The 22,904-nt window shown below is 41.9% G+C and overlaps 5 protein-coding genes across 5 annotated transcripts; 4 read left to right on the forward strand and 1 right to left on the reverse strand.

Moving 5' to 3' along the window:
• Window positions 1–3,503: 3,503 nt before the first annotated feature.
• LOC139205434 (retinal cone rhodopsin-sensitive cGMP 3',5'-cyclic phosphodiesterase subunit gamma-like) lies at window positions 3,504–4,209 on the forward strand. The gene is made up of 4 exons (XM_070835656.1): window positions 3,504–3,605; window positions 3,796–3,913; window positions 4,009–4,043; window positions 4,133–4,209. Exons 2-4 carry the CDS (start codon window positions 3,798–3,800, stop codon window positions 4,207–4,209), a joined length of 228 nt encoding a protein of 75 aa, XP_070691757.1. The 5' UTR covers window positions 3,504–3,605; window positions 3,796–3,797.
• Window positions 4,210–7,962: 3,753 nt separating this feature from the next.
• Window positions 7,963–8,374, forward strand: LOC139201905 (retinal cone rhodopsin-sensitive cGMP 3',5'-cyclic phosphodiesterase subunit gamma-like). The gene is made up of 3 exons (XM_070831353.1): window positions 7,963–8,078; window positions 8,174–8,208; window positions 8,298–8,374. Exons 1-3 carry the CDS (start codon window positions 7,963–7,965, stop codon window positions 8,372–8,374), a joined length of 228 nt encoding a protein of 75 aa, XP_070687454.1.
• A 2,380-nt stretch (window positions 8,375–10,754) lies between these two features.
• LOC139201543 (retinal cone rhodopsin-sensitive cGMP 3',5'-cyclic phosphodiesterase subunit gamma-like) lies at window positions 10,755–11,144 on the reverse strand. The gene is made up of 3 exons (XM_070830892.1): window positions 11,041–11,144; window positions 10,915–10,952; window positions 10,755–10,831 (listed from the first exon to the last, which is right to left on the reverse strand). Exons 1-3 carry the CDS (start codon window positions 11,142–11,144, stop codon window positions 10,755–10,757), a joined length of 219 nt encoding a protein of 72 aa, XP_070686993.1.
• A 3,980-nt stretch (window positions 11,145–15,124) lies between these two features.
• LOC139201282 (retinal cone rhodopsin-sensitive cGMP 3',5'-cyclic phosphodiesterase subunit gamma-like) lies at window positions 15,125–15,513 on the forward strand. Its single transcript, XM_070830561.1, has 3 exons — window positions 15,125–15,231; window positions 15,313–15,350; window positions 15,437–15,513. Exons 1-3 carry the CDS (start codon window positions 15,128–15,130, stop codon window positions 15,511–15,513), a joined length of 219 nt encoding a protein of 72 aa, XP_070686662.1. The 5' UTR covers window positions 15,125–15,127.
• Window positions 15,514–19,006: 3,493 nt separating this feature from the next.
• Window positions 19,007–21,286, forward strand: LOC139203978 (guanylyl cyclase-activating protein 2-like). Its single transcript, XM_070833907.1, has 4 exons — window positions 19,007–19,201; window positions 19,289–19,438; window positions 20,114–20,210; window positions 21,165–21,286. Exons 1-4 carry the CDS (start codon window positions 19,007–19,009, stop codon window positions 21,284–21,286), a joined length of 564 nt encoding a protein of 187 aa, XP_070690008.1.
• The last annotated feature ends 1,618 nt before the right edge of the window (window positions 21,287–22,904 follow it).

The raw sequence follows: 22,904 nt of genomic DNA on the forward strand, positions 1-22,904 counted from the left end.
CTAGATGTGATTCTACCCCCCAAAATAAAGAAAAGAAAGGAGACTTTTTTAAACAATGACTGGGAGGAACAACTGTGTGGAGAGACACTTCAGGACGTGTCACAAAAGCTCCCATGCTGACTACCCACCTGGCAGCACACATGGGAGCTTCATTTAGCAGCAAACTTTTTTGATAAAGAGCAAGAAAACTTTCTGGACGGTGTTAGAAGGTCTTTTTCATGTAACATGCTGCAGGAACATGTGTCCTGGATAACATGCATGTTCCCCTCTAGTCAGCATTTTATCCTCCTGACTCCACTTTGTCTGGATGATGGTCAGTTCATGTAAAGGTCAAGTCTGTCTTTGGGGCTCCCCCTCACATACCTGAAACCAGACATTGCTTGTAGAATCCTATATATATATATACACTCCTCACTAAAAGTTAGGGATATTCAGCTTTCAGGTGAAGTTTCAGGATGAACCTAAAATGCATTCTAACCTTTCCAGGTGAACTTAATGTGACCTTCTCTAAACCTTTGAATGCACATGTCCAACTGTTCAGTGTCTCAGTACTTTCTGCACCAGCTGCTGTTCTCTAACAAGAAGCTTAACAGCAACATTCACAACAGGTTTGATCCATGAATCCACCAATACATTTCCTGCTTCAGTTAGAATTGGTATTTAAACAGTCCTCCTCATCCTGCTGTTCACATTCTGACATCATGAGACCAAGACGACACCTAACAGTTGATCAGCAGCACCTCAACACTGGAGGCTTCAAACAGGAAGTCCTCAGACGGAGGTGTTCACTGAGCTTAGAGGGTCACAGAGTGTCATCAGGAGGTTGGAACAGTGATACAGAGACTGGAAGAGTCACAGAAAGGAGAGGAGTGGACGTCCTTTGGCCACGTCCCAATTTATTGAGACACTGAACATGTTCTGTTGTGGTTTACCTACCACTGTTGGTAGATTTTCTTTCAATAAACTGTTTAAGATGAATAAAATCACCAGTGCATGCTTCTACTTAAATGTCCTACTTTCATGATATAATATCACTGTAGCATTCACTTTTTACATTTTCCATAGATTTCACCTGAAAGTCGAATATCCCTAACTTTAGTGAGTAGTGTATTTATTTATTTATATATATATATATGTATATATATATATATATATGTGAAAGCTTTGCTCTGTGTTCTTTAGTCTCATCTATGCCTGTGATGTTGGACACTGAGCTCGTAAACCTACATAAACGTTTCGTTCTTACCTGTTGTGTTGTGTGTTTTGATGTGTGGGGTTGTTTCTTAATGCCGTGACAAAAGAAACATTTCTGTTTTTACCTGGAACAGACAATAAAGTTGAATTGAATTGAAACTTCTTGAATGAATGTTGGAATCCTCTCTTCATTACTACAAACCACAGAAAAGAAGCAATGATGGTAACTGCAAACACTTTGTTCAAAGACGAGAAGAACGGTCCCGATGTCATCTCCACTCTCTGAGTACGATGGTTAGAGGAGTTTTGAATATGTCCAGGAGCTTGACAGAGCAGCTGGACTGGGATGGTTTAGCATCCAATGTGACGGGTCCATGGACAGCAGCAGTACGTGATGATATTTACCCGAATGGTGTTTGCTGATTTCTCCACAAAAGAAGAGCTGCTGACTCTACTTCACTTGAAGACAACAGCGAGAGGAGTTGACATCAAAGGTTTGTGTCTGTGACTACAAACGGGGCTCCCACCATGACGGGCTGACATGCAGGCTTCAGCATCATTCACCAGCAGGCGATATGTGCAAAAGTCACTTTGAAGACAATAAATGCTCCAAAGCCAAACAACACAGGAGATTCCAGGTGCTATTGGAGGAGCTGGCAGCTGTTACTACACACAGATCTTCACACAGAGTTCGTGAAATCCAGAACTGCTCGAGGATACTGAATGGATACTTGACGCTGCATCACTGGGAAACTGAACCATTTGAACTGTGAGCTGTGAGGAGAAGGTACGACTGCGATGAAGCTACGATGAACATTTTCTCTGTGCATTTACAGAAGAAGAAAACACTGCTGGATGGCAGATACCTCTGCATCCGGGGGTTTTGACAGAGCAGCAGCTCTCAAGTCATAAACAAACTTGGACAAGAGTTTTTCAGCTCAGACAGCTGGAGACTGAAATCCTAACATTGTAAAATGACCTCCACCTCAAAACCCTCCAGGGTGCTCTAAACTTTTGGTGCCTTGAGAACACAGAACAGTACAAAGAGGTGTATGCTCCTATCCTTTTTGGTTCAGCCTGTCTCTGTGAATCAGCCTTACTGATGAATGCTACAAGAGTCACTTCCAGCTGCAGCGACAAATCACACCCCAGATTACGGTCCAGTGGTGAGCAGCCTGCAACACCAGGCTTCACAGACACAGACAGAGATAACAGATGTTTTCAGTGAAGTACCATGGCAACGTTAAACTGATGTGATGATTTGTTAAAAATACTACATATTTGGTGATTAGTACAAATGTGATATGATAGATGTTTGATGTTTCAAGGAACTTTATTTGTCACACCAACACATGGGGAGGTACGAAATCACATTCTCAGGTCCTGTTTTATAAAACAGAGGTCCTATATGAAATAAAATAGAAGTACTTGGTGCAGGTAGGTGTGTGGGTGTGTGTGGGGGTGTGGGATCTACAGAGCACCACCAGAGTTCAGCAGTCTAACAGCCTGGTGGTCTTCTCCTGCCCGAGGGGAGAGGGTCGAGGAGAGAGAGTGCAGGGTGGGAGGGGTCCTTCATGATGCAGACGGCCCTTTTCTTACATCTGCTGGTGTAAATGTCCGTGGGGGTGGTGGGTAGGCTGCTCCCCACAGTCCTCTGTGCAGCCTTCCTGTCTGCAGCATGGGACAGAGTTCATGACTTGAAGATGTGACAGTTAATGATTTACACAGGTGATCATTTGTACAAAAATATACCAGGTATTGATTTGTTGCTCGTTCATACGAAACTGTCAAGAAAGATATTTACTAAAACTGGGGTCATAACTCTGAGATGAACAGAAATAAATAATGTTGCATGTTATACATTCAACATGACATGTTCAGAACTAGGAGTCATTAACATGTGATCAGACATATATGAATATTTATTATTGTTGATAATATCATCAATGAAGGGGAACCATTCAGCTTCAGGTACTCAGGAGGTTTGGTATTACTCAGTACCCTTGAAGTCGCTCTCAGTCTCGATGACCCCTGCCTTATGCAACCTGCTTCATAACATCCAGATCAGTGATGAGCAGTTATCTCGTGATGACTCACAATGGTTGTTGTCTGGTAAACAACAGACTGGGGACGGAGAGGGAGTCGGCGTGGACAGCAGATGTTGCACCACAGGTGTAAGCTGTTCTCATGAGCATGAGATTATATCTGAAAATAATTAATCTCAGCGACATTATCGGCTTTGCGTCCGACCTCCGCAGGTATATAACCGGGGCGAGCGAGAAGGAGAGCACAAGACAGAGAGACTGCAGAAAGAAAGAGAACTTCCTCTTTGTTTTGCAGTTCTTCCTTCGCTTGACACTTCAAGGCAACTTCGCTTCGCCGATCCAAACTCCCACCAAACTACATCGCAGGTAAGACACCACACTGCACCACAGACTGTCGCTGTAGTTTAACAAAGCTTAGTTTGTGCTGCTGTGACAGTAGACATGACGACACACAGGTGTTAAAGACCTTTTACAGGAAACCAACATCTGTATTTTTCTGTTCCTTCTCTGTTTTTTTTTGTCAATTAATATACAAAAATCTTTATTTTCTTTTCAGAGATGAACCGTGAATCAGCACCAGCAACCAACGAGGACTCCAAGGTCGCTCCTCCCCAGTTCCAGCAGAACGATGCCAGGCAGTTCAAGAGCAAGGCCCCTAAAGCTGGAAAGAAGAGGTGAGTGTAGACACAAAAAGACAGGAGGACACACTCAGCTGCAGAGGTTTGAGTTGGTGGAGATGTCTCACCATCCCTCTCTGTCCTTCTCACAGATATGATGATCTTCCTGGGATGGAGAGCCTTGGAGGTAACTATCACTCACAACAATAACTGATCAATTAGCCCGAAGCAGAAGGAAAGACCAGATCTCCTAACCTGTTTCCTCTTGTCATGCAGATGCGGCTGTTATCTGCCCATGGGAGGACTTTGGAGACATTGAGCTGAGTGATCTGGCCCAGTTTGGCATCATCTAAACCTTGTGCCCAACGGAAACAGTTTATTCCTGGCGGCTGTAATCCAGCAGCTTTCTATCGTTTGCTCTCCGGATGGGAACCATTCACGGACTTTGTTTTTCCTCTTCCCTCGATAAGTGGAGGAAGAAGCTTTTGGACGGCAGCCCCCAAGAATGACTCTTCTCCTGCCCTGGGCCAGTACATCTCATCGCCTGGAAGTTTCAGCATCTGTCTGAGCTCTATAATATCATCATTACATCTGATTAGATCTCAGGAAGCCTCTGCCTTCTTGTCCTGTGTAGCCCTGCAAATATGTAAAAGTGTAGCACACTGTACTGTTGCTTGGGTCTAATAATCTGTGTAAATAATCTATGGTTAATACCTATCTATCTATCGATCTGTCTATCGATCCATCTATCTATCTATGGAGTAGAGTTGTGCAGCGCTAACGTTAACGTCGTTGACGCTGTGCATCTCTTTAATAAACTATATTGGAACCACATTATTCTGGTCTGCCTTTCCATTCTTTAGCATCACTTGTGTCATGCACATTTAAACACTCATGTTATTATTTGTCAGTAGGTTGCTGTGCTGTCAACAATTCTTTTTTATTCCTGTGGAATATTTTACTGGTCCACAAGGACCTCAGCGGCTTATTCGTGTTGAAACAAGGACTATGATATGATAATAATTCATTTTTTTACCACTGTTTCATCAGTGCACAGTTAAAGGTGGAAACACATTTAGCAAATGTACATGAAGCCTGTTCTCTAACCTCTAACCCCACAGAACATTTTAAGGATTTTATTCCTAAATTGGGAATTTGTCTGCGACAGTAAAATGGCATGACATGTCATTGGTGCGAGACCAGAAAGATCCGCTTTTACGGGAATTTTTTTTTCAATTCAATTCAATTTATTTTGTATAGCCCAATATCACAACAGAGTGTCTCACAGTGCTTTACAAAGTTCACTGAAATAAACAAGTGTAAGCGAACAAACAATCTAATAAAGAGTCCAGCAGTCGATGAGACCAATGGATCAGTCCGAGGCATCACCTGCCCTTTATGACCCTCCTTCTTCGGGAAGGAAAAACTCAAAAAACCCAGTGGGAAAAGAGAAACCTCCGGGAGCACCACAGTGAAGGAGAGATCCAGCTCCCAAGGACGGACAGGCTGGAGCCTTGGACAAACCCTGCTGGTTCAGCAGCGTGGACACAGCCAGGAGTCACTAAACTAACTACTGCAGGGAGGGAGCGGACTGCAGGAGCAATCACTGCTGTTTCAGGATAATTAACATTTCTGTAGAAATCTGGAATTTTGGAAAAATGGGTCATCGCAACAAATGAGTTTAAAAACAGACTAAAACATCAGATGTGTGTGAGCAGACTGTAATGTTCCCCTAATCAATAAGAGATGAACATAAATACCATCATTCCATCGTGTTTTCAACGCTGCTTTTCACTGTTTGAGGTTGAACTGCCACTCGTTCAATAGCGTCATGTTGCTGCTGGTCTGATGGCCGGAGAGCTGCTGCCACCCACTGCTGATCTCTGAGAACAGCTAATGATGGAAACAAGCTTTCATTACATTTTCCTTTGCTTTGATTTTCTCAAGATCCATCTCAAATCTGCAGCACATGTGGATGGAGGACCGGGCTGTGTGTAGGTACAAAGGTACCAGAAGGTAGTTTGACATCAGGACCCTCTGTCGCCTAAAACATTTGCTGCTGTCAAGTACAAGATCTTTCTTTTAATGGAGGGATCGTCTTCATTTAAAGAGAAGCAGCTTTGCACTGCAGCTTATTGACGGCGGGGAACTCGACATACCTTCACCACCTCAAAACTAGTTAAACACCGGACCTTCAAAGCTCATTGTTCACATCATGTCACAAACCCGTTATGTAGTGAGTGAAACATGTTTCCTGTGAGATGACTGACACTTTATTACACAGAGTGAAGCCACAATATTCAGCGTCCTCCTGTGTTTCTCAGAAGATTCCCTGTGTATGTAATGATCCTTCCTTCATTTTGAATGATCTTCGTGCTCATTGTGTCTGTTCTGTCTGAGACAAAGTGACTTGGCAACTTCAAGCATGCGTTGAAAATAAGTTTTACTTTAGGAAAATAAAATTTGAATCAGAAACAGATAACTGAATGTTAGTAAGAAAACCTTTCAGGTATTCTACAGACAGAGGAAAACTCCTACAACGACATTGTTAAAAACATTCATGCTTCTATAAATTATCCTCATTTTACAACCGCTGGAGATGTGAAGCGACCTTTTGTCTTCCCCAGTCACCACAACTTTAAACTACTTCATGAATGCAACTGTTGTCTCACAACACAGGAGTGGACTTTTACATACAGTATTTAAAAATACAACATATTTGGTGATTAGTACAAATGTGATATGATAGATGTTTGATAGATGTTTGATGTTTCAAGGAACTTTATTTGTCACACCAACACATGGGGAGGTACGAAATTATGTTCTCAGGTCCCGTTTTAAGCCACGATAAATATCAAACAACAAATAAAGTGTATAAAATAGAGGTCCTATATGAAATAAAATAGAAGTACTTGGTGCAGGTAGGTGTGTAGGTGTGTGTGGGGGTGTGGGATCTACAGAGCACCACCAGAGTTCAGCAGTCTAACAGCCTGGTGGTCTTCTCCTGCCCGAGGGGAGAGGGTCGAAGAGAGTGAGTGCAGGGTGGGAGGGTCCTTCATGATGCAGACGGCCCTTTTCTTACATCTGCTGGTGTAAATGTCCGTGGGGGTGGTGGGTAGGCCGCTCCCCACAGTCCTCTGTGCAGCCTTCCTGTCTGCAGCATGGGACAGAGTTCATGACTTGAAGATGTGACAGTTAACGATTTACACAGGTGATCATTTGTACAAAAATATACCAGGTATTGATTTTGGAAGAAAAATGCTTCAAATGTTGCTCGTTCATACGAAACTGTCAAGAAAGATATTTACTAAAACTGGGGTCATAACTCTGAGATGAACAGAAATAAATAATGTTGCATGTTATACATTCAACATGACATGTTCAGAACTAGGAGTCATTAACATGTGATCAGACATATATCAATATTTATTACTGTTGATAATATTATCAATGAAGGGGAACCATTCAGCTTCAGGTACTCAGGAGGTTTGGTATTACTCAGTACCCTTGAAGTCGCTCTCAGTCTCGATGACCCCTGCCTTATGCAACCTGCTTCATAACATCCAGATCAGTGATGAGCAGTTATCTCGTGATGACTCACAATGGTTGTTGTCTGGTAAACAACAGACTGGGGACGGAGAGGGAGTCGGCGTGGACAGCAGATGTTGCACCACAGGTGTAAGCTGTTCTCATGAGCATGAGATTATATCTGAAAATAATTAATCTCAGCGACATTATCGGCTTTGCGTCCGACCTCCGCAGGTATATAACCGGGGCGAGCGAGAAGGAGAGCACAAGACAGAGAGACTGCAGAAAGAAAGAGAACTTCCTCTTTGTTTTGCAGTTCTTCCTTCGCTCGACACTTCAAGGCAACTTCGCTTCGCCGATCCAAACTCCCACCAAACTACATCGCAGGTAAGACACCACACTGCACCACAGACTGTTGCTGTAGTTTAACAAAGCTTAGTTTGTGCTGCTGTGACAGTAGACATGACGACAAACAGGTGTTAAGTACCTTTTTCAGGAAACCAACATCTGTATTTTTCTGTTCCTTCTCTGTTTTTTTTGTCAATTAATATACAAAAATCTTTATTGTCTTTTTAGAGATGAACCGTGAATCAGCACCAGCAACCAACGAGGACTCCAAGGTCGCTCCTCCCCAGTTCCAGCAGAACGATGCCAGGCAGTTCAAGAGCAAGGCCCCTAAAGCTGGAAAGAAGAGGTGAGTGTAGACACAAAAAGACAGGAGGACACACTCAGCTGCAGAGGTTTGAGTTGGTGGAGATGTCTCACCATCCCTCTCTGTCCTTCTCACAGATATGATGATCTTCCTGGGATGGAGAGCCTTGGAGGTAACTATCACTCACAACAATAACTGATAAATTAGCCCGAAGCAGAAGGAAAGACCAGATCTCCTAACCTGTTTCCTCTTGTCATGCAGATGCGGCTGTTATCTGCCCATGGGAGGACTTTGGAGACATTGAGCTGAGTGATCTGGCCCAGTTTGGCATCATCTAAACCTTGTGCCCAACGGAAACAGTTTATTCCTGGCGGCTGTAATCCAGCAGCTTTCTATCGTTTGCTCTCCGGATGGGTACCATTCACGGACTTTGTTTTTCCTCTTCCCTCGATAAGTGGAGGAAGAAGCTTTTGGACGGCAGCCCCCAAGAATGACTCTTCTCCTGCCCTGGGCCAGTACATCTCATCGCCTGGAAGTTTCAGCATCTGTCTGAGCTCTATAATATCATCATTACATCTGATTAGATCTCAGGAAGCCTCTGCCTTCTTGTCCTGTGTAGCCCTGCAAATATGTAAAAGTGTAGCACACTGTACTGTTGCTTGGGTCTAATAATCTGTGTAAATAATCTATGGTTAATACCTATCTATCTATCGATCTGTCTATCGATCCATCTATCTATCTATGGAGTAGAGTTGTGCAGCGCTAACATTAACGTCGTTGACGCTGTGCATCTTATAATAAACTATATTGGAACCACATTATTCTGGTCTGCCTTTCCATTCTTTAGCATCACTTGTGTCATGCACATTTAAATACTCATATTATTATTTGTCAGTAGGTTGCTGTGCTGTCAACAATTCTTTTTTATTCCTGTGGAATATTTTACTGGTCCACAAGGACCTCAGCGGATTATTCGTGTTGAAACAAGGACTATGATATGATAACAATTCATTTTTTTACCACTGTTTTATCAGTGCACAGTCAAAGGTGGAAACACATTTAGCAAATGTACATGAAGCCTGTTCTCTAACCTCTAACCCCACAGAACATTTTAAGGATTTTATTCCTAAATTGGAAATTTGTCTGCGACAGTAAAATGGCATAACATGTCATTGGTGCGAGACCAGAAAGATCCGCTTTTACGGGAATTTTTTTTTCAATTCAATTCAATTTATTTTGTATAGCCCAATATCACAACAGAGTGTCTCACAGTGCTTTACAAAGTTCACTGAAATAAACAAGTGTAAGCGAACAAACAATCTAAAAAAGAGTCCAGCAGTCGATGAGGCCAATGGATCAGTCTGAGGCATCACCTGCCCTTTATGACCCTCCTTCTTCGGGAAGGAAAAACTCAAAAAACCCAGTGGGAAAAGAGAAACCTCTGGGAGCACCACAGTGAAGGAGAGATCCAGCTCCCAAGGACGGACAGGCTGGAGCCTTGGAGAAACCCTGCTGGTTCAGCAGCGTGGACACAGCCAGGAGTCACTAAACTAACTACTGCAGGGAGGGAGCGGACTGCAGGAGCAATCGCTGCTGTTTCAGGATAACTAACATCTTTGTAGAAATCTGGAATTTTGGAAAAATGGGGCGTCGCAACAAATGAGTTTAAAAACAGACTAAAACATCAGATGTGTGTGAGCAGACTGTAATGTTCCCCTAATCAATAAGAGATGAACATGAATACCATCATTCCATCATGTTTTCAACGCTGTTTTTCACTGTTTGAGGTTGAACTGCCACTCGTTCAATAGCGTCATGTTGCTGCTGGTCTGATGGCCGGAGAGCTGCTGCCACCCACTGCTGATCTCTGAGAACAGCTAATGATGGAAACAAGCTTTCATTTACATTTTCCTTTGCTTTGATTTTCTCAAGATTCATCTAAAATCTGCAGCACATGTGGATGGAGGACCGGGCTGTGTGTAGGTACAAAGGTACCAGAAGGTAGTTTGACATCAGGACCCTCTGTCGCCTAAAACATTTGCTGCTGTCAAGTACAAGATCTTTCTTTTAATGGAGGGATCGTCTTCATTTAAAGAGAAGCAGCTTTGCACTGCAGCTTATTGACGGCGGGGAACTCGACATACCTTCACCACCTCAAAACTAGTTAAACACCGGACCTTCAAAGCTCATTGCTCACATCATGTCACAAACCCGTTATGTAGTGAGTGAAACATGTTTCCTGTGAGATGACTGACACTTTATTACACAGAGTGAAGCCACAATATTCAGCGTCCTCCTGTGTTTCTCAGAAGATTCCCTGTGTATGTAATGATCCTTCCTTCATTTTGAATGATCTTCGTGCTCATTGTGTCTGTTCTGTCTGAGACAAAGTGACTTGGCAACTTCAAGCATGTGTTGAAAATAAGTTTTACTTTAGGAAAATAAAATTTGAATCAGAAACAGATAACTGAATGTTAGTAAGAGATAAATCATCCTCATTTTACAACTGCTGGAGATGTGAAGCGACCATTTGTCTTCCCCAGTCACCACAACTCTAAACTACTTCATGAATGCAAGACACTAAATCCAGTCTGTTGTTGTCTCACAACACAGGAGTGGACTTTTACATCCATGCTTGAATGTCACATCAGAAGAATATACACACAGTATATAGATATATATAAAGGTGTGATTCTGCAGGTTGAGGATCTGAAGGGTTTAGACGATGCCGAACTGAGCCAGGTCACTGAGCTCCATGTCGCCGAACGCCTCCCAGGGGCAAACCACGGCCGAGTCTGCAGGAGATGGAGATTAAAACAGATTAAAGTTATTCCAACACAAACCAAAGATCTGGAGCCACAGTAGAGACAAAACGTACCTCCAAGACCCTCCATGCCGGGTACGTCATTGTCAAACCTGTGAAATAATCATACATTTAATGCTTTAATGTGCTTTATATTCACGATTACTGCATCCTCTCTGTATATCGTTGTGGTTGTCTCACCCCTTCTGTCCGGCTTTGGGAGCCTTGCTCTTGAACTGCCTGGTCTCCTTCTGCTTGAACTTGGGGGGGGCGGCCTTGGTGCCTTCGGTTGCTGCTGCGTTCATTTCTGCAGAGTAATAAGCAAAAAGATCAATGGGCTGTATACGTCTACTGTAAAGGCCTCAGCATGCTTCAAGTGTCTGACACCATCCTTCGCCAAAAGTCTTCATCTTGTGTCTTTTGCATATTTCTATTGTCTTGATGTAATCAATCATACAAATGTGGATAACACTGCAGAGCTTTGATCGATAACCTCTTTGTGGGTATAGCTGAGTTATACAGTTGAGTAAATACAGCTTGAAAGAGACGTTCAAAGCGTCCATTGGTACCAACGAACCAAAAAATGCTGCAGAGATAAAAGGTCTCAGACACTTTCAGGTGATATATGAAGCTCTTTGTTTGAAGCATATTGAGGATTGAAGATAAAGAGACTGTTGTGAGCTACAAAACCAGGAAGAAGACACAAAGAGAAAGAGTCGTAACATCCTCTGCATGTCGGCTAAGTGACTGAGACAGTGGACATTAAGCTTTACAGGTTGTTCTCAAAGCCAGTTTTTACTTTCAGTCAGTACGTTTTCTGTGTTTCAGGCAACTTGTGCTCATTTCACTACTTTCAGATTGTGTTTCTGAGGTTCTTTCCGTGATATTTGAATTAAACTTTTACCTAAAAGTCTTTCTTTATCTTTGCTTCTTCCACCAAGGCACATGCAGCGAGGCAGAACAAACGGGCAGTGTTAAAACTCCAACTCAAAATCCAATTCAAGATGCACAATGATGCACACATCATCGTTAAAGTGATGATCTATAACTATAAGTAGATATAACACTGCACATCATCCTCTTTTTACTCTACTTTGCCTCAACTTTTGACACCCTGCTGCATTAACACAGACAGAAAGTCTCTTTGTTTGCTGACGATGTGATCCTTTATCTATTATTATTATTCTCATTATTCTCATTATTATTATTATTATTATTATTATTATTATTATTGTTGTTGTTGTTATTATATTGACAAAGTGAACGTTAGCTAAAAACTACTCACCGCAGTTTTTCATTTTCAGTCCCAAATGGTTCGGAGGGTTATCATTTAGATTTTTAAATGATAAGAACATTAATTTGATTCAGATATATAAAATATTAAATAAAATATTAATAAGAATCTACTCATTAATGTCTCAAACTGTATTCTACCACCACAGAGAACATGGAAACATGGAGGGGAAGTAAAGGCTCTTACCGTGACTGTGAATTTGTCGACTCGAGTGTAAAACTTCAAACTTCACTCGCACCATTTACATGCCGCTGAGTCTTGTATGTAATCCAGTCATTCATAAAGCCTGTCCTGGGGGGGGTGGGGGTATTTTCAGACAGCCTTATGGATAAGCCTGCTCAGGTGTGTTTCCACAGTTTTGACATTATGTAAGTTTAGTTACAAGTTACGTATGCAAACAAAAGGACAATACACACGAATACACATATAAACTGTTTATATTTGAACAGTTATAAATGCTGACTGTTTTTAGTTCCTCCCAAATGAAGCCAGACTGTCGCTCATCAGGTTATACTAAACAATATATTTACCCATTATTTTTTCCACGTTCCTAGATCTTTACCTCCTTATTCCCTAACTTCACATTAAGCCTCCGTGTGTGTGATGGTGTGTATTGTACTGGAAAAGAAATGACGCTGTAATTTGGGAAGAATGATGCTGTGTGCTCTGGGCCATAATACACTGTTAATAAAATGTTTTTTACCTCTTCTCATGAAATGATTGTGACAATGTGATTTATTCTTGATAAATAAAGTGTATATCTTCTCAACTTTATTGATCAAACTTTTCCAAACATATCACAGAGAAACTTAAACCACAAACTGTGTATTCAGGCTTGAACTAAATTGGGGGTATTGAACAATTATTCCAACTTTATGGGCAACGGTGTACAAAATAAAATGGATTCTTTCCAGTTTTTCTTGCTCAGTTTACATAAAACAGTATATTCTTTATCGTTTTGTTCATCTTGCAGTAAATCATTGTAGCTATATACTGTATTCGTCCTGTACAGACACAGCAAAGAGGGCGGCTAGCACATCCAGCTCTTCTTGGAGCAGCACTGGATATTTGGATAGTTGTTCTGGGACGATGGCTGTTACTGCTCACATCATGTGACCTCCTAATAATAAGATCTTTATCTGCCAACACAGCCTGCTGTTTGTTCACATGGACCTTAAAGACTAAAATCACTGTGGTGCTGTTAACGGGATCCTGTGAAGTCGCTGCAGATTACGTGTTCCTTATTATACAAAGGTCTCATTACCGTTACAGTGTGTGTGTGAGATATTATTACCTGTAATCCTGGAGGTCTCCGTGTCTGTACAGAGTGTAAGAGCTGATTACCTGTGATCCTGTATTTTCTCACCATGCTGTCCCAGTACACCCCTGAGCCATCAAACACAAACTCATAAGCACACGTATCAGTCAAGTGTGATTTACTTTGATATTTGATCCTCAGTTAAAAGTGAGAGAAGCTGCAACTGTAACAGCAACTACTGGAGGTTTACTGTCTTTTTCACGTCAGATATTTGGGGAAACACAAAAAAAAAAAGACTGGACACTTGGATCTCAATATTTTAAATGCCTAAATGGTCATTTTCAAACCTCTTGAAGGCTCTGGGATTATCTCTGAGTGGGCAGACTAATTCATGCTATAAGCCCACACTCAAAATACCCCTCAACAACAAGTGCTTTTCTGGACACCAAGTTTCAGCAGGCAGAAAGTGGGAGGGGGAGGCGATTAAGACGACGGTATAAAGGTGAGCGACAGCAGCAGGACGAGACAGAACAGAGAGACTGCGAGAAGAAAGAAGATCCCGTCTTTGTCTTGCAGCTGCTCGTTTGCTTCTTCTCTGCAAAGAGACGCTTCTCTGACGTCGAGTCCTCCAGAAAACCAAGTAGGTGCTTTTTCTTAGCAGTGAGTTCAAATCTGATTTTGTTTTTCTCAGTTTATCTTTTGATTTGTAAAAAATGTCTCTTTAATGCTTTTAGTTTAGTTTGCACAGCAGCTTAGTGTTCAAAATAATTGTTTCTACACCTTTCTGCAAAGGTTAGGAGGCTAGTAATATTAATGTTACTGATATTATTGTTTTGTAGTTTTAACTTTAAAGGATTGTTTCGCTCCTTTTTCTCAATAATCACTGGATCGTTTGAGTGAAATATGATCTCCTTCGTGTTGCTTTTCTACATTTTCTTATTTAAATCAAATACACGTGAGAATAAAACTGCTCTACTGTTGCTTATGTATAAAATATTATTATATCAGAAATGACAATATTACTTTTATTAAACGTCATAAATCTTAAAGAAATCAAAGGCAAAATCAAAAGTTCAGGATAGAAATTATGTGAAACACATGAAATATAATCTATTTGTTAATTTATTCATTTAAACTACTTGATATTTTCTCCTTTTCACACATTAAAATGTTCTTTCTGGCCGTTAAGTCAAATTTAACTGACTATCTAAACCTTTTGTCGATATTTTAAAGGATATTTATCGTTATTTTTGCCTTTTTGATAACTGAATGATCAGTTTGAGTCGCTCAGTGCATCTTCTGTGTGAAGCTGGAGAAAAGGTTCGCCCATTTGTCAGGTAGCTCCTCGGAGGTGAGCAGGTGCAGGAGACACTTCGCTGGCTAAATTTGTTGAATATTAGAAATAGATTATAATCCTCGTCGTAATCCCCCCGCGGCCCAGAACATGAGATGGATCAATGAGATCTTGTTTGGGGCCAGATTTTGATCCTCAGAGGATTCACGCTGATCCCTGACTCACCAACATGCTGTGACCTGTGGCTTTGGGACACAAATAGGATTAGAGCTGCGAAATATGGAGACAAGTTTATGACAAGTAAGCAGATCAGAAAAGAGAGAAGTGTGGAAACATAAGAGGATGAAGATAAGAACCTCCTCCTCCTCCTCCTCCTCCTCCAGCACCTCTGATGAATTAAAAAAAACTTTCTTCTTCCTCTTTGCGATCAAAAGTCTCCAAGATGAACGCAGCAGCGACCGAAGGCACCAAGGCCGCCCCCCCCAAGTTCAAGCAGAAGGAGACCAGGCAGTTCAAGAGCAAGGCTCCCAAAGCCGGACAGAAGGGGTGAGACACTCTCGTGTTTGTGCTCCTGCAGCTCACATCATGTTGTTTATCCATCAGCTCACTGTGGTTTCTGTCTGACAGCTTCGACAACGACGTCCCAGGGATGGAGGGTCTCGGAGGTGAGTCTTTAAAGTCCAGTGATGGAGCCGCTCCACGCTGAGATGTTCAGTCTGGTCTAACGTCTTGGTCTCTTTCCGTCCTGCAGACTCGGCCGTGGTTTGCCCCTGGGAGGCGTTCGGCGACATGGAGCTCAGCGACCTGGCTCAGTTTGGCATCGTTTAGAGCCGCCGGTGGCCGGGGACTCGTGTCCCGGTCCTGGACGGATGTGATTTCACAGTGTTTCTGGGCTTCTGGAGGATGAGGAGCACGCTCGAAGCCGAAGGAGCGACTTCACAGAGTGTTGGTGCGACAGTCACTGTGGGGCAGATCTCTGCAGGCCCGGGGCAACATGGAGCCTCTACTGCCACACCCAACCCCAGTAGAGAAATATGAATCATGTCACTGAATTTATTATATTTTTCAAATATTATTTGAAATATTAAGGGTTTTATTTTTGCTATAAAAACATCTACCTCTCTCTGTACCTTTAATTATCAGTGATTATAAATATGCTGCTTTGTATAAACGTTGCTCTTCTCAGCCCCTTTGATTGATCTGCTCTCTTAGTTTCAGGATATCCAACATCATTCAGGATCAATATTATTGGCGATGATGTGTATAAAAGCATGTTTCATGTGTAAATACATTGTAGAAATGATCTGTTTGAGGTTCTTTAGTTTGTCCAGGTGCATTTTACCTGTAAAATGTGCAGCTCAGTACATCTTAGTGACCATTCTTTAATAAACACACTGTAAATTGATCATCATTATATATTATTATCATGTTGTTGTGTGTTTTGTGTATTAAACTATATTAAACTCTCAAAATCAACCTTGGTATCGGCTCTTTTTCAGATTCTGTTTTGATGATTAAAATGTGAACGCCAACACACACACACACACACACACACACACAGTATATGTGTCATGCACAGGAGGTTTATTTGACCTTAATGACTGCTCGGGGGGGGCGTTTGCATGAAAACCAGCTGCAGAGGATTAAAATCTATGACCTGCTGTCCATCCTGGCCACAGCTCAGCTCTTCATTCATTAAAAGGACTCACACCGATGGGACCTAATGTGTAAAAGAGCAGCAGGAACGAGCAGCAGCCCTCAGACCTGAGTTACAGCAAAGATAAGTATGAAATATGAATATTTAGATCATTAAATCACATCATCATCAGGCTGGTATTATCGGGATTGTAGAAATAAGAAATAGTTTTTATCTCTGAAGGAATAAAGTCAGAAATTAGTAGAATTTAGAAGAAATAGTCTAAATAAAACCCAGTGACAATAAAGCATAAAATATTTATGCTTTTAGTTTGTAGTCTTGTTCCTTCATTGTTTCCTGTTTTATTTTGTAGTAGTTTCCTCCTCGTTGTGTGTTTTCCCGCCCCTGTGATTTATTACTGTGACCCTTTATTCTGATTTCAAGGTTTTATTCCCGTTAAAGATCTGCCTGCGTCCTTTCCTTCTGCTCCTGTCCTCCAACCCCTGATGACAATCAGAAAACTAGATGATGAGCCTCCCTGAGTGATTCAAATCCTCCACCTGGTGGTTGTCAGGAGGAAGACCTCGGGGCGGAGAGCTGAGAGAGATCACAGAACACAGTAAGACACTAAAGACTCCATGTGTCACTTCATCAAATGGTTGTGAGTTCCTGCTACTTTAAGCTACCAAACATTTTGCCTTGCTGTCTGTAAACGCTGATTCAAACTTACCACAGTCCTGCAGCAGAGTGTGTTCACCCAGGGGGGGGGGGCCTGTTTGTTCAGTTAAACACATTTTATTCACTTCATGTGATGCAGATTCATGAACTGTCCAGTGCAGCTGGAAAACCAACTGGGCAACAAAGACCACTTGATTTAATACTTGATTCTGTGTCAGAAACTAGTTTACTGATCTTCATTTTTTCAGGTTATATTTCGCTTGAGAATATTAAAGTCTGACCCAGTTGTTGACACATGATGGATGTGGGGGGGGGGGTCAAAAGGGAACAAGCAGCCTATTCTTACCCTGCAGGTTAATCTGACTCTCACGCTTGGACTTTGCAGCTTTTACATTCTGTATAATCACTTCTCTTATTATAACTTTCAGCAATAAACTGTGAACTAACCCAAAGCAAACGACCAGCAGTTTCACAATAAAAGCCCTTATCAGCTCAAGGGTCCATTTCATGATCCCCGTTGTAGAGTTTCTTTGTTGTTCTCCCCATCATGAAGGAAACCTGTGTGGTTTTCAGATTGTTTAACTGTCTTACATCAGTCTGAGAGAGTTAATCCAAGAGTGCACAGACAAAACTTGTAAAAAAAAAACTGTGTATATGAGTGAACCTAAAGTTTGCTCGGTATAGTTATCACTGGAATATCTACTGCTCACTGCACGAACTGTGTTCAGGACAAACTTACAGTTGGATCAAAGCATTTACTGAGAAACTTGCAGAACAACATGCAAAGAAATGTAAAAGTAGCTTCACACTTTTCCTTTGACCTCCAATAAGTTGCTAAAAAAAGAGAAGCTTTGGTTATTTTTGTCCTGTAATCACCAGATTAAAAATAACTCACACACACACACACACACACACACACACACACACACACACAGGAACATGCCCATCTCATTATCCTACGAGCATTTGGGAAATTGGACGCAGCGCTCAGGGAAAAGAGAGAGAGAAGACGGGAAAATGCTTGAATATGCACTAAAGTAAAACAGGAAAGTTTAGTATTGTGTTCTGTAACATATCGGAGTCGTCCCCCCCCCATAAGACATAAGATGTTTATGTATAGATTTAAGTGCAATAATTTATCTGCAGGTGTAAATATCAGTGTGCAGTGTTTTTATTTATATGCTTTCTTATATTTTTATGTTTCTTAATTATCCTCTTAAGACCCGAGCTCTTGTTTGATATGCATTTTTTATCTCTCCTTGCTATTTGGGCTTATTGGACCCTGATAAGTATAAAACCTAAGCATCATCTTTGTACATGGTGTAGTTTTAGAGAAACATTATGTCCACATATGTGGACAATCGGTCTTAATTTCCAGAAAACACAATAAAGTCACCTTTGTGCAAAACTCTTTATTTCCACTCTGAACAGTTTTTTTTTCCTGACTGCTTTTGCATGTATTTATAACACATACAAAACATATTTTGGACATGTTTTGAAAATCACGGTGCAAAAAACAATATGAAATATCAACAATTTTGCCCACATACATGTCCATACGGCCCCAGCTAAGCAGAATTAACTACTATGGTAATATAACCCAGGTCTCTAGAGGTTAATGGTAAATTCAGTTTGGAGAACGTGACACTGTGTGTACGTCGTGAATGACCATAAAGTTTTGAACTGAAACACCAAATAACCTTTTCCTGCCTTCGTGTCGTGAAGGAGGAGTCAGATAAATAAATGTAAGTGCAGTCAGACACTCAGGGAGGCAGCTGAGATCACAGCCGACATGTGGAATAATGGACTCTTCCTGTTATTTAATGAAGCAGGTCCCACAGTGCTGTAGGGTTTTAAGACCACCTCGCAGGCTAACAGAGTGATTAAGGGGTTAATAGGATTGGCCTGAGAGTCGCCTGCCGTCCCTCTTGGCTGCCTGGAGGGTGTGAGCAGATGCCTTAGTGACCTGCAGAGAGCCAGGAGCCAGACTTTCCCTCCGAGGACGCCATGGGCCAAGAGGAGAGCCACAACGAGGAGATGGACCTGGCTCAGATTCAGGAGCTGTGCATCATCTTCATGAAGGAGTGCCCGAGCGGCGCCCTGCACCTCCACGAGTTCAAGAGGATCTTCGGGGTGCCGAGCAGCTCTGCGGAGGAGTCCCTCTACATCGAGACCGTGTTCAACTCCTTCGACACAAACAAGGTAGAGGACGCAGCGGGGCAGGTGATCACCAGGCAGGGACACCTGTGGTTCATGTGTGAGAGCAGCTCTGCCTCTGTTTGCTTACAGGATCACACTCTGGACTTCCTCGAGTACGTGGCAGCACTTCACTTGATCTTGAGGGGAAATCTGGAGGACAGACTGAAGTGGTCCTTCAAGATGTACGACAAGGACGGGAACGGGAAGCTGGACAGGCAGGAGGTGAAGCGCATCATCAGGGTAAGAAAGGCCTTTTCAACGACTCTCCTCAGGTTGGTTCCTGCAGCTCGCTCAGTGTGAGGAAACGCCTTCAGCTGTTGGGTGAAATTATCAAAATTACCTGGTTTCATAACAGAAATCCTCTCAGGACAGATTACAGTAGTGGCCTAGTGGCGAGGCTCAGGGCTTTGAGGAGGGGGAGGGAGGTTAAAAGAGGAGAGGATGGTCTCTGTCAGGGCTATTCTCAGTTCTCTTTACAGTAAGCCTCTAAATTCAGAGGCATAAGATTAGCCCACTGTCCACATGATCTGACCTGCTTGGCAGGAAAAACCTGAACATCTTTACAGGAAACCAACGTTTTAATGGTTATTTAAATAAGAAATACTGTAGTTGGATATCTTCTTTATTGAGATCAGCATCATCACAAAGTAATGATGAAAAAACAACTAACAACGAACTAAATAAAAGATAAATATGAGCAGTTGTCTGGTAACATTTCATTATTAATACTATTTTATGTTAATGAGACGTGTAGTCAAAGACAAAAGTGTCTCCGATGAGCTCTGACGGCTTTTTTAGAGAGACTTTCTGTCACGACAGCCTCTCCGATGCTCCCAGGATACATCACAGGAGGTTTCACATCCCAAAATGTTGTCAGCCTCATCGTCCAGGACACTTTTCATGTCTCACACACAGATCATTTACAAGATCAAGTTCCAGGCGGCTGACGTCAGCATGACGCCGTCCGAAATCTGCGACAGAATCTTTGAGCTGGTGGACAAGAACAATGATGGTGAGTGAATCCACTGATCGGAAAACTGTTTGTTGTTTGTTGGTGGAGAATTACAGTAAAATGCAGTTTCATCTCAGCTGGATTGAAAAGTTTTCACAGTTTAACATGTTTGTGTTTTTGAAGCACAATCCTCAGAGGACAAGGACTTGTTAGGAGGGGGATCATTTCAGCATGTAACTCTGTAAATGAGCACAAAGAGCTCCTGAACCACAGGAAGGTTCACATCGTCCTCTTATTTAGCTCTCAAACTGGATAACAGCTGAACGGTGTGTGATCATGGCCTGAAATGACATATTCAAGCAATAATATTAGTCTGATATAGTCTTCTCAGAGGCTCCCTGGTGGAGCATGAACCACAGACTCTGTCTCTGATGTCAAAATCTAAAGCTAAATCCGGATATAGTGGATTCATGTCAGTAAAGACTGTGTTAGTAAAATAGTCAAATGTCCTAGTAAATACATGAGAAGTATTTAAAGTGCCTGATGATCCAACATAGTGACTGAAGAGTAAAACGTCTACTGTGATTAGACACAGTGATCAGAAGTGGTTCGACACTTATCAGGTTTCTTAACATAACAACATAAACGATCACTTTACATGTGAATAATTCCCACTGGATGCACCAGAGTTTCCTCCTGAGACCTGAGTTTTAATCTTAAATGTACTTTTTCTTTATTATCATCAGGTGGCCAAAACCAACAATTACCTCAGCACTTCAGAATCTGAATGATGCTCCTCAGAGGATGCACCCTTTCACTTAGTTGTTTGCACAATTTATAGTTTGTGTTCCGGTTTCTTTTCACCCAGTTTTTACTTTATCTAGTTGAACATCGTTTAAAGAGTCCGTCACACAGTTACAAGCAGGAGTTCAGGTGACTTCAGACTAAAATGTCCTCTGAAACCACATAAACATTATCTGACGTTGAGACAAACGTGTGTTTTGTGTCCCACAGGTCAGATCACCCTGTCTGAGTTCATGGAGGGAGCCCAGAAGGACGAATGGGTGATGAACCTGCTGAAGCTGGACGTCAATGTCACCGGCTGGGTCATCCAGAACTGTGGGAAGTTACCCTGAGCCCCGAGTGAGGGAGGTTTTTTGTTTGAGGCTGACGCAGAGGTCTTCGTTCCTCGGCTCTCGTCGTTGTCTCCTTGCTGAGCTTCCTGTCGCTCGGAGCTGGACGCTCGGGACACTTTTTCAGGGCTGCAGCTCTGCTGTGGTCTCGACGGCTGGTCCAGGTCTGTGCTGCAGGCCTGTGGTCTGTTTGGGGCTCATGTCTCTGTCTCTGCACAGAACATCTGCTGCTGGATGCAGTCAGGTATTGTGTATTTACAGTCATTATCGTTGCAGGTGTTTTTAGTTTAGGACTTAAGAAAAAAAGAATAAATAAGCACTAAAGGAAAATGAACTTTATATTTTTACAAGATCAAATCACTCCTTATTTATGTGACATCACTGGTTCTTGTAATTAGGCTTTTTATTGATAAAGATGTTATCAATAACATAAAACAGTTCTTAAATTCTTAAATTAGTGCTAATACACACTGTCGCCCATAAAGTTGGACTAAAACGTTTTTTACCTCTTTTCATGAAATGATTGTGACAATGTGATTTATTCTTGATCAATAAAGTTTATATCTCCTCAACTTTATTGATCAAACTCTTCCAAACAGATCACAGTGAAACGTAAACCACAATTAACCTTTGCAGGCTTTAACAACATTGGGGGTATTGAACAATTATTCTAACTTTATGGGCGACAGTGTAGATGTGACAGTATATAAATATACTGAGGCTCAGCCCACTGATCCACTAGAGGACAGTGTGTCAGTGTTTTGTCTCACCCAAGCGGGTAAAACACACATGTGCATGGAGCTGGGGGGGCGATAATGAATGCAGCAGTCCATGAACGTAGCAACAAGGAGGCAAAGGTGGGCGGATGTAACTCTGACTCTTGGGCAAAGCAAAACATGAACTGACACATCTGCTCTAGTGGTCGGCTGGTTAATCCGTCTCTCTCGGTGTAGCAGAACAAGCTGAAAACACAAATGTACATATTATTTATTGGTTAGTTTATTTAAAGGTTTTAGACCTCTAGTAGCACGGTGGGTAGCGATGCACAGGTGGCTGCAACACTCAGCAATATGAGTTATGCAGCAATATGACGGCAAAGACAGGGAAGAAGAGTAAATATGTTAATGCAGGATGTAAAATATTACACATGTATGGATATTTTTCTCTGTGTTTTAAAAAATATTTCTGTCCACACAAGAAAACTTATGATTCCAGATGCTCACACGAGCATGCCAGGCCAGTAGGGGGCAGTATTTATAGACTAGAAGGTCATTCTGAGTGTAGAGATCTTATTTTATTAAACTAAAGTGAACCAAACTCATAGTTTCTGGTGGACTTTGGGCAGCACTGCTAAGTTAAGTTGTAAACCTGTATTCACACAGTAACAACAGGCATGTGCAGATCCACACGCACACACAGCATCTCAAAAAGTCTGTTTCAATGACTTTAAAAAGCCGTAAAACATCAGTACACTTGTGGACGAGGTCTTTTTCACATTTCATATAATCTAAATATTGATTTGTGCAGCTTTAGGGGAGATTATGTTGCCTAACTGTCATCTGAAGTAAACTCTTTATTCTGTAATCAGACCGACTGAACACACGAGACATTCAGAGATTAG

The sequence above is a fragment of the Pempheris klunzingeri genome, chromosome 1, assembly GCF_042242105.1.
Source record: "Pempheris klunzingeri isolate RE-2024b chromosome 1, fPemKlu1.hap1, whole genome shotgun sequence".
Lineage (NCBI taxonomy): Eukaryota > Metazoa > Chordata > Actinopteri > Acropomatiformes > Pempheridae > Pempheris > Pempheris klunzingeri.